This window comes from Eulemur rufifrons, chromosome 16, assembly GCF_041146395.1.
Source record: "Eulemur rufifrons isolate Redbay chromosome 16, OSU_ERuf_1, whole genome shotgun sequence".
NCBI classification, from domain to species: domain Eukaryota; kingdom Metazoa; phylum Chordata; class Mammalia; order Primates; family Lemuridae; genus Eulemur; species Eulemur rufifrons.
In genome coordinates this window covers 59,007,126-59,019,445 of record NC_090998.1, presented here as the reverse complement: position 1 = coordinate 59,019,445, position 12,320 = coordinate 59,007,126, and the positions used below count along the sequence as shown (strand labels likewise).

The following is a 12,320-nucleotide window of genomic DNA, read 5'->3' as shown; positions in this document are numbered from 1 at the left end:
AGATCCTCATTTTACCAAATAGAAAGATTGTCATTTTCTGGCAACACTAACTGTTGCCAAAAGTCTGTGGAGCAATAGGCACTCTTATACACTGCCATAGGTGATACAAACTAGCACAGTGTCCTGAAAGGAATCTGGCAGTGTTCACCATAATTATGAATGCATTCATCATTTGATTCAGTAATCCCACTTCTGGGAATACCTCCTACAGATATAACTCCACATATACAGAGTGACATATATATGAGATTGTCATAGCAGGGTTTGTAATAGTAAAACATTAGATACAACTCAAGAATCCAGCCATAATTGGTCAGATAATGTACAGTACATCAACACATATAAGGAAGAACTCTATAAATGGTTATGGTGGGAGCTCCAGGATTATGTTTATAAAAAAAGTAAGGTACAGAAGATTGTGTAGTTTGTTACCTTTTTTGGGTTTTTTTTGTTTTTTGGTTTGTTTTTGGAAAATCAGGACTGTGTATTTATATTTGCTTATTTATGCTTAAAGATAACTTTTTTAAAAAACTTTTAAAAAGTTACCTGTAGGAGATAAGTAGAAACACTGTGGAGAAATGGGACAATGCCAAGACATGTACACTTCTTTATAAATGCTTTGACCTTTGAACTATGTATATGTAAATTTTAAAATAATATTGCATGGTAAGAGAATTTAAACCAAGATAGGAAGAGAGCAATCAGACTGTTTACAGAAAAGTACAAACTTTCAACTTAGCATAGCCAGCGGTGGGGAACCTGTGGTCTTCTGATTTCAAGATTGTTCTTTTTTAAGTATCAAAGGAGGCAAGAAGAGCATCATCTTTCTCTGCTGCACCCCTTTTAATAAAAGAATTTTTTCTTTTGGATTCAGTCAAAAGTCTGTACTTCAGGACCTACAGGGCCACATGTCACCTTAAGACTGCAGGTTCCCCACTCCTGTAAATGCCTCATCTTCAAAACTCACCACATTGAACATGCTTGTGAAACACAAATGCCTTTTTATAAATAAGGGCAAAATAAATAGCTTCACTATGAACAAAAACACCCACAATTTCTCAATAGAATCCACTTCTAAAATACACAGTGTTTTTCAGTGTTTCCAACAACAGCAAAATTGCAGGGAGGATAGGTGAGTCATAGCTCCCACAAATTACATCTTTAAAATAAAAATTATTCTTTCATTATCTGTTATACTGGTAGAGTTTGTTAACTCTGCAAAGTCAGTGGGTAGTGCATAGGGTGGGTTGAAGGATAAAAACAAATTAAAACCTTTTGGATTGGTTTAAATTATTTTACCTCTTCTTCACATTTGTATTTTGAAACTTCTGTGTTTTGTACTAGGGACACTACAAACTCATAAAATCCTATAATGAAGGAGGTAATTTGTGCAGAAGAGGGTAGCATTGTCCTTCCCTCCATGTACTACAGCACCCACCAGTTATCATTGATCTCCTCTAACATCAACAACTGAGAATGGATTCAACCAAGAGAACATTGGTCCTTCACTGATATATGTGGCTGAAAACCTCTAACAAAATTGTTAATGGGGCTGCTTGGCCACTGCCCATCATTTTGCGTGCTAGGCGTCACACAGTACACGAATCTCAAAATCTATGTTTATTTTTTTCAATAACAATTTTTCTACAGAGCAACATCTTGGGTTCTGTAGAACCCCACTTCAGAAACCTTGGTTTGGAGAGTTTCCAAAAACTACTCTAGCAAAGACCTGGGCAATGTATCAAAGAATAGGAAAAATAGGGAGAAAAGTGACAAGATTGAGAAAAATGATTCTTGGAAATTGGTTTACATTGTTGTTTTGCCATCTATTTTAAATATGAATTATGTTTTCTAATCGTATCTCATATTCAGTTATTGGTTAATAAATATGAAAAAGAATTTGTGATATATTCTGTAAAATTTTTGTTTACCATTTTGTTTTGTAGGACTGCTCTTGAAGAAAATCCTTATTTCCGTTTGAAGAAAGTAGTGAAATGGTATTTGTCAGGATTCTATAAGAAGCCAAAGGTAATGTTTATATTTTACTGTCTTTAGACTTTTATGAGTGCCTTATATTTTATGTAATCTTTAAATTATTAATTAACAGTTACGTTACTTGGCCTCTAAAGTTAGCAAAATTATAAAATATTTGATTATTTAGACCTGCATTATGATTGAAGTCATTTAATTTTATTTTATATAGATTTCATTTACTGTGAAGTTTTATAAGGAAGGTTCTCAGAGGATACAGTTAAACCTGTTTTGACTTATTTAAAGTCTTTTGAATCTTCCATATTTATAATTTGAAACTTGTATTTTTTTTTTTTTTATTAGGGACTGAAGAAACCGTATAATCCTATACTTGGTGAGACTTTCCGTTGTTTATGGATTCATCCCAAGACAAACAGCAAAACTTTTTATATTGCTGAACAGGTATTAGAAATGCGTATTACAGAAACAAAACTAATCTGGAAATTATTGAGACATTTTTATAGAATATATTAACACCATAAACTCACTGTTGTTTAGCCTTTCTTATTAGTGAACATTTGGTTAGTATTTTAGTAGCAATACTACTAAAATACTATTAAATATCATATTGCTAAGTAGTAGTATTATAGTCATGGAATCTTTAGACCAAAACAAATCTGTATTTTTCCTTCCTTATCTCCCCTCACCCTTTTTTCTTTTTTGCCAAACTTTTATTTCCAAAACACCTTTTTGATCATGCTCAGAATTCTTCAGTGGTTCCCCAGTTTCAAAATCAAACTTATACCCATTTGTCTGTCATTCAAGGTCCTCCAAATTTTTTTTTTCGCTCTGTCACCCTGGGTAGAGTGCAGTGGCATCATCATAGCTAACTAACCTGAAACTGCTGGGCTCAAGTGATCCTCCTGCCTCAGACTCCCAAGTAGCTGAGACTACAGGTGTGTGCCACCACGCCCGGCTAATTTTTCTACTTTTAGTAGAGATGGGGTCTTGCTCTTGCTCAGGCTGGTCTCCTGAGCTCAAGCGATCTTCCTGCCTCGGCTTCCCAGAGTGCTAGGATTACAGGCGTGAGCCACCACGTCTGGCCCCAAATTTATTTCAAATTAAGTGCTTTTTTGCTCCTCCATGGTAGTCAGACCTGTGTATTCATAACTAAGTAATTTGATTTTGCATTTTCTTGCCACATTGCTTTTAAATTTAACACTCCCACCCCAGTATTTTTTCTCAGCTATTCTTCATCTAAACAAACCTTGACCTGTCATCCTTCAGGATCCAACTGACTGCAGCTCCGAGAAATTTTCCCTTCTCAAACTTCTGAATTACTTTTTGTAATTATCCATTAAATTGTTATTTTAATACTTGTATGGTTTACCTTTTTGTGGAATATTTATTTCCCTAATTGAATTGTTAGCTTCTTGAAGGTATATCCCTTCTCCAGTGGTACTTTTCTTTTTGTTGAACACATAGTAGACAGAAAATATTTTAAACTTTCATTAATTTAAACCTATGTACATTAATGATCCTCAGTCTTCTCCCCTGTCTGAGGAATATGACATTGTCTTTCAATAACAATGGCTCTTTATTATGATTCTTGAGTGTAAGGAGAATGAGGAGACCATGTGTTCTTTGAAAAACCTTGCTCTTCCCCTGGAGAATTGATATACTCCTCAGATCAAAACCCCTTATCTATATTAATTTTTAAAAAGTTAAGGATTATACCACCTTGCATTTTAGTGCACCATAATTCTTCACAAAATTAAAACGCTTGAGACAGATTTAACTGTTTCTGGCTTTGTCTCATTTCAGAAAACATAAGATTTAAATATATTGAAAACATTAGCTTATTAAATAGCATATTTGTCAAAGCTTTTGTTTGTTTCCTTTAGCCAGTTCAGTAATCCATATGAAGAATAACCACTAAATTAGTTATCCATTGCTGTGTGCCAAATTATTGCCCAAACTGAATGGGTCAAAACAATATTTATTATCTCATTTGATGAGGTTCAGGGATCTGGGAGCTGCTTAGCTGGGTGGTTCTTGCTCTGGGTTTCTCTGAGCTTACAGTCAAGATGTCAGCCTTTTTTGCCATCACCTGCGTGCTTGACTGGTCTGGAAGATTCACTTCCAAGTTCATCACATGGATGTTGACAGAAGAACTCAGTTCCTCACATGGGCCTCTCCATAGGGCTTTTCAAAATACGGAAGCTGGCTTTTCAGAGTTAATGAGAGAGAAAGAGAGAGGGAGAGAGAGAAAAAGGGATATACCCCTACTTCCCAAGTTGGAATCTGCATTGTTACCTAATTTCAGAGGTGACATACTATCATTTCTGCACAAACCAACTTTGACACAACGTAAGAGGGCCCTACTTAATGGTGTGACTATCAGGGGAATTCCTTTAGGTGTCAGGAGGCTGGTTACTACAACCATCAATATTTAACTTTACTGCTTGCTGAATGTTTCCTCTTACTCTTAAGATTTGAACTTTTGATAATAGCACAATGATATGCTTGTCTTGTTATGTTTTATGTTTTTTCTTGTGTTTAATAGGTGTCTCATCATCCACCAATATCTGCCTTTTATGTTAGTAACCGAAAAGATGGATTTTGCCTTAGTGGTAGTATTCTGGCTAAGTCCAAGTTTTATGGTGAGTTTCCCCTGTCCCAACCTGTACCCTTTCCTGGGAAGTAGTATTTTCTGGTGAGCTTTTATTTAAGTAAATGTGATGGGCTATTTTCAGCAAGGAATTTATATATCATTTTAAGTATCATCTTTTCTTGAGTAATGGCCTTTTCCTGCCCATTCATAAATAAAGGTATGGTTCATTTCATATAAGTATTCATCATATATATGTAAATTCATCACAGCTATCACTTATGAAAAGACATAATGAATACTCAGTATAGCCCTTTAGTGTATGTATTTCTTTTGCCTTTAGCCCTGCCAATGTTTTTTGTTTGTTTGTTTTGTCTCAGTGTACCTGAGGAATCAGTCTTTCTATTTTTAGTCTTTAAATAGAGAAAGAATCCAAGTATAGTTAGAATACTTGGTCCAGGGTTAATCAATAATGGTACTGAACCTTGGACCAAATAACATACCTATAAAAATTTTTGCAAGTACAATGGAAAAATAGAGAAATATGGTTGTAGTAGGAAACCTTAATATAAAAACTTTGACAATTCAAACAAATCATGACAAAAGCTATACCAGTAGAAAATATATAACGTTAAATTCTTTTATTTGGTTTTTAAAAATTTTTTAATGAAGAAAAAGAATTAAATTTTAGCCAAAGAATTTTAAACATTCAAGAAAAAATTATTATGGTAAAAATAGGAAAAGTAAAATATGTAAACAGAAATCCAAGGTCTGGTTACCAGAGAGCTTGGTGAACCATAGATAAATCTGTGACAGGGAAATCAAAGAGTGGATTTTGATGAGGAACATGGTGTATGCCTTTATTTTTCTTCAAGATGTCTTTTATTCCCATTAATGTTTGGTTCATTTTGGCTTTCAGGTTTTATTGCCTTTGATGTTTGTTTTAGTTTGGTTTTGGGATTTTTTTACCTTGTTTTGTCTGTTTGCTTCAGAAGATGATTGCTTATTTTTTTCTAAAGGTTACATATATTTCATATTTGGGTTATTTCTTCCCCACTTCACCTCTATCCCTCCACCGCCCTATCCTGTCTATAGCATAAATTGTTTTTATGCGTATTTATTCTACCCTTGTAGAAATTTTTATTGAGTACCAGGTACATAGCTTGCTTTCTGGGATTACTTCAGCAGTTGGCCTTTTTTTTTTTTTTTTTCTGTGTTACAGTACAATTTGCATATACCAGAACTATCTATCCCTTTATAATTTGAAAGAATATACTAAATCCAAAATGAACTTAAGATTATTAGAATTGATAAATATCTGGTTGAATACAAAAGGCATTTTTTCTTATTTTCCCTTTTAATTTCTTTATAATACATAGTACTATTCAAAACAAAAATGTTAACTTTGTTTTGTGAGTATTATAACACATGCAGATGTAACACATATAACTATAGCACAAAGGTCTGGAGGAGAATGGGCCTAGAGGTTGCAACATTTTCTATTTTATATAAAGTGGTATAATATTAACTGTAGACTGAGAAATTTTAAATATAAATTTTTGTGATCCCTAAGGTAGTAGTTCTCAACTTGGGGCAACTTTGCCCCCCAGGAGACATTTGGCAATGTCTAAAGACATTTTTGGTTTTCACAATTTGGAGATCCAGTATGTAGAGGCCAGGGATACTGCTACACATCCTATAGTGCACAGGACAGCCGCCTACAATAAAGAATTATTGAGCTTAAAATGTCAGTAGTGCCACTGTTGAGAAGCCCTGGCCTAGAGGAAGTACATGCATGTGCACACATAGAAAATAATACCAAAAAGTATAGGTAAAAAAGCCAATAAGAATATTAAAATGAAATACCTATAAAAATTTAAATAATTTGATCAAGAACAAAAAATCAGAGGGGGCAGATAAAATAGTAGCCCAAAACCCAACTATATCATGATTTTGTCAGTGTTAAGGGCTCAAATCATGTAATTTAAAGACAGAGTGCCAGATTAGATAAAACAGCAAGGGCCAACACATTTTAAATGTACAGACACAAATAGTTTGAAAGTAAATGGAAAGTAAAAGTTAAAAGCTAAACTATGCAAACAGTAAGTACGAGGAGGATTTAGTTACTTTTAATAAATTTTAAGACAAAAAGTGTTAACAGAGATGAAGAAAAACATTTCCTAATAGAAGGTTTAGTACCTCAGGAAAACATGATAATCATAAATGCCTATGTGCCTAATCACAGAACTTCAAAATTTAAGCAAAAATAGAATTAAGAAAAGAAAAATAGTCAATTTCAAAACCATAGTTGGAGATTAACACTTTCTCCCCACAAATGATAGGCAACTGGATGAACTATTAGGTTATTAAATATGAAATGTCTGATTTCGAATCAAAATGTATTTATTATATCTCAAAATGAGAAGCAGTACAATTACTCAAAGTGTACCTAAACTGTCGACAGAGTTTTGCCATCTTAACGGTAGGTTGTTTATGCTAGCAGCAAAGAAGCCTGGAGAGTGAGTGGTGATGAAATCGCAAAAGGCATTTTCCACAGCTTGTTGAGAATTGAGTATTTTTCCTTACAAGAAGTGGTAGTCAGTTGGTGCAAGGTCTGGTGAATACAGTGGATGACAGAGAGTTTCCAAGTCCACCTGCCGTAGTTTGAGCCCCATTGTTTGTGCAACATGTGGTCAAGCATTGTCTTGCAAGAGGATTGGCCTGTCTCTATTGACTGATCTTGGCTGCTTAGTTGCAAGCATCCTCATCATTTCATCCAATTGGTTGCAGTAGACATCTGCTGTAATTGATTGACCAGGTTTCATGAAGCTGTAAGTGAATAATACCAGTGCTGGACCACAGAAAACAGACACCATTAGCTTTTTTGGATGAATATTTGGTTGTGCACTGTGTTTTAGCACTTCATCTTTATCCATCTATTGTGCCCAATGTTCACAATTGTCAAAAAGAATCCATTTTTTATCACACATAACAATATGGTATAGAAATGGTTCACCTTTATGTCGTGACAGCAAAGGAAAGGTAAGCTTCAAGACGATTTCTTTTCTGACATTCATTTAATTCATGCAGAACCCATCTATCCAGCTTTTTCATCTTGCCCATCTGTTTCAAATGGTCCAATGCTGTTGGAATAGTAACATCAAACCTTGCTGCTAATTCACGCATAGGCTGAGATGGATTTGCTTCCACTGCAGCATTTAGTTCATCATCATCCACCTTGGTCTCAGGTTGCCCATGTGGCTCATTTTCAAGATTAAAATCACCAGAACAGAACTTCTCAAACTATCGACATATTGTGTGTTCATTAGCCACATCCTTCCCATACACTTCGTTGACATTTAGAGTTGTTTGCACTGCCTTCATTCCACAACAGAACCTATATTTGAAAATAACACAAATTTTTGACTTATCTATGGTTTCATAAAAATTGCTGTAAGAAAATATTTGAAAGATACTCATAAGCCAAAGCATGCCTTTGAAAGACTGAGGATGTACCTTCACAATAAACATAAAACAAGAACTGTCAAAGTGAAATGTTTGAGATACCAACTGTCAAACTTAGTACTTAAGGAAATCGGACAATAACCTAATATAAGCAAAGGTATAGAAGACCTGAAAAACACTATCAGTCACTTTAACCTAATTGATATTTCTGGAACACTACAGTAAACAATTGCAAAATACACATTATTTTCATAATACATTTATGGTGTAGACTGATACAGACCATATACTTGATCAAATAACAAATCTCTATAACTTTCAAGACTGAAATCTTACAGTGTATGTTCTGCAACTTAAATGAAATAGAATTAGAAATAAAAAATAAGATACCTAGGTAAATGCCAACTATTTGGAAATTAAAACACTTCTAAATAATCCACGAGGCATAAAAGAAATCACAAGGGAAATTAGAAAATACTTTATTATAAATGATAATGAAAATACAGCATATCAAAATTTATAGATGCAACAAAAGCAGTGCTTAGAGGGAAATTTTAACTTTAAATTAGAAAATAAGAAAGATCTAAATCAGTGATTTGATGTTTTAACCTATTGAGAAAAAAACAAGTTAATTAAACTTACAGTAAGTAAAAGAAAGGAAGCAATAAAGAGTAGAAATCAGTGTGGAAAGTGGGTAAACAATACAGAACATCAAAACATCCAGGAGTTAATTTTAAACTGATCAAGAAAAAGGATACAAATCAGGAATACCTAAGCAGAATCACTAGTGATCCTACAGACACTGAAAGGATGATAAGTAAATATTATGGACAATTTTATGGCAATAAATTTGACAACTTTGATGAAGTGGGCAAATTCTTTGAAAGACACAAATCGCCAAAACTGACTCAAGAAGAGGTATAAAATTTTAGTAGCCTTTACAGTCAAAGAAATTGATTTAGTAATTAAAAATCTTCCTTCAAGGATATACTCCAGGGCCACATGTCGAGTTCTTCTAAACATTTCAGGAAGAAATAATACCAGTTCTAAACAACTTCTTACAGAAAATAGAGGAGGAGGAAACACTTTTCACCTCATTTTATGAGATCAGGATTACCCTGATCCCCAAACTAGACATTACAAGAAAAGAAAGCTACAGATCAATATTCTTCATGAACATACATGCAAAAATCCTTACATTAGTAAATCAATATATGAAGGATAATATATGTGTACATATACACATAAATACAGGTGTACATAAAAAGGATGTATATCATAATCCATATATTAAAAGAATAATATATCATGATGAAATGGGGTTTATATCAGGAATACAGGGTTGATTTATCACCTGAAAAATCAAACAATGTAATTCACCATATTAATAGAATAAAGGGGGAAAAGTATGATTTCAATAGATGTAGAAAAAGGATTTGACAGAATTCAACATGTATGGTAAAAGCTCTCAACAAACTAGGACCAGATTAAAGGCATATACAAAAAATATATAACCAACTTCACAGTTTTAAGGTGAAAATTGAACATTTCTACCCAAGATCAGGAATAAGGCAAGGATATTTACTCTTACTATTATTATAAAACTTCTATACAAAATTGTATTAAAAGTCCTAGCCAATACCGTAGGCAAGTTAAAGAAAGAAAATGCATACAGATTGGAAAGGAAGAAGTTAAACTATTTGCATACCTGATCTATGTAGAAAATCTTCAAGAATATACAAAAAAGCTAATAGAACTAATAAGTGAATTTAGTAAGGTCTCAGGATACAAGGTCAAAATATAAAAATCAGTTGTATTTCTATATACTAGAAATGAATACTTGCAGAATAAAATTTTTAAAAAATTCTTTACAATAGTATCCAAAGAATAAAATATTTAGAAATAAATTTAATGAAAGATGTGTAAGACTTGTATGCTATGAAATTTTATCATTGATTGCACTTTGATATTTCATGTATATTTTTCTAAATTGTCTATAGAATTATTAATCATAAATATTTAAAGCTTGAGACTTAACTAAGTAATGTGACTTGCAGATAAGAAGTGATGTTATATTTAAAAAGATACATTATACAGTGAAAGTGTTTTGTTGAATATTCTACATGGTTAAAATTTCGTATAACCCTCATAACATAACAAGCACGTAACTATACCTCTTAACAGTACTTGTTTTGTAAGAATGAAAATATGGATGAAATATGTTTTAGATATAAGGTACTGAATACATGTTTGGGCACACTGAGATTGAGACATTTTTAAAACATTCCATTGTAGATGTCAGTAGGTGTCCTAAATGCAGTTTGTTCTGAATTGGTTGAATTAGTTTTGTGAAATTTAATAAAGAATACTTATTTCAGGAAACTCATTATCTGCAATATTAGAGGGAGAAGCACGGTTAACTTTCTTGAATAGAGGTGAAGATTATGTAATGACAATGCCATATGCTCATTGTAAAGGTAAATATTTTCTATGCTTGAATTAGATATTCCTTAAACACTTTTTTAGTAAATGTATATAGCCATAAGTTGTTATGTTTTGAGATTGATGGAGTCAGACTTGTGATTTGTTTGAAAGCATCCTTGGTTTACATATACTTAAGATTCTTGCTGTCATATTCCTGTGGTGAATTAATTCACCCATAACGAACTTTTTGTGATATATACTTTAGTCTGAAAAGACTACTTTATGATAATGGAATTTCTTTGCACTTGCCTTTTGTGCAAATTTTGAAATTTGATGAAACTCCCCATTATTTCAGAATCCTTAAAAGTGATTTTCATCTTACACCACCACCCTTTTTAAAAATTTAATTTACTATTTTTCAATGTATTGAGTCCTTTAAAAAATTTTTCTCAGCCCTATTTGGCAATTTCTTAAAGTTAATGTATTATACTTTTCCCTCATTATTAAAATACAGATAAGGATATTAAATAATAACTCTCATTTACTACATGCTAGACACCCAACTAGCACCCAGTTATTCAATGTACTTCACATTTATAAACTCATTTAATCATTTCAGCAGCCATATAAAGTAGGAATATTATCCCTGTTTTATGAATGAGGGAAATAAAGTGCAAAGTGGTTATTTGCCTGAGAACACATAGCTAAGATACAGCAAAGTTGAGATCTGAGCCCAGGCAGTTTACCTCGGCAGTCTGAACTGTTAACTACTTTGCATCAGCTGAAACACTTGGCTTGATCATCATTTGTACCCTCCTTTCCAACCCATTTCTTAAAAATAACTTTTTTGGTAATTATCCTCTATTTCAGGAACTGATTCATGAAAACATGGAAATGATTTAATATGGCCTCATTTCATAGAGGAGAAACCTGTGAGGGTTAAGATCTTATCCAAGGCCAACCCAACTAGTACAAAAGTGGCCAACTTGTGGCCTCAGGCTAGACGATTCTTAGAGTTTCATGTGTAGTTCTTGAAATAGGCATGAAGTAAAACATCTTCAGTTATAAATTGATAAGTACATATGTTTTTAAATTTTATATCATTTGGAATAAATAAAATTATATTCCATGTAGATACCCATGCCATACCCAACTAGCAAGAGGGAAAAAAAATTTTATAACAATGTTTTTATTATGTGAAGAAAATGAGATTGTTACTGCTTGTGAATGGGCATAGAAAATGATTATTTTTATAAAGTTTTCCACCCTGTGCATTTTCTAAGGTGTGTTCCCCAAGTCACTAGTCTCACAAATTATTTTATAAAATAAGAGTTCCATAGGCAAATAAGTATGAGAAACATTGCATAGTCTATTATTCTTTTGGAAATTAGCATTGTACATTTGCATTTTAAAGGCTGCCTCGACTAAGGCAACTGCCTAGGACTAAGGCAGCTTAGTCCTACAACAGATGCATACACACAACCTGTTTAACTTTGTTAAACTTATAATTTCCCCAACTTTTAGCCACAAAACCTATTTTGTTTTTTTGTTTGTTTGTTTGCTTGCTTTATTTATACAGTTGATTCTTGCTATTTGCAGTAGTTATATTATATAAAGTTATCACAAACACTGAATTAGCAAATATTGAACCATTGCTTCCAGGGGAAGTATGAGGTTAGGTTTCTGTGAACCCCTTGTCACAACATTTTCATCAACCAGTCAGTACATAACCTTGTTTTATGTGTGTTTCTGTTTAAAGACACCTTATTTAACTCTAACATTAATTATATGTTGTTGATTCATTAACATGGAACAACAGCCAAGAACACTAAAACTCATGCCTGAACAA

General features: G+C 33.0%; 1 protein-coding gene across 5 annotated transcripts in view; it reads left to right on the top strand.

Moving 5' to 3' along the window:
- Nucleotides 1–12,320, top strand: part of OSBPL8 (oxysterol binding protein like 8) — a 149,829-nt gene that overhangs the window by 121,141 nt on the left and 16,368 nt on the right. For all 5 annotated transcript variants that reach the window (XM_069489811.1, XM_069489808.1, XM_069489807.1 and 2 more), the window contains 4 exons: nucleotides 1,947–2,028; nucleotides 2,335–2,433; nucleotides 4,538–4,634; nucleotides 10,426–10,524. In XM_069489811.1, the coding sequence (XP_069345912.1) occupies nucleotides 1,947–2,028; nucleotides 2,335–2,433; nucleotides 4,538–4,634; nucleotides 10,426–10,524 (377 nt within the window). The remainder of the gene's footprint in view (nucleotides 1–1,946; nucleotides 2,029–2,334; nucleotides 2,434–4,537; nucleotides 4,635–10,425; nucleotides 10,525–12,320) is intronic.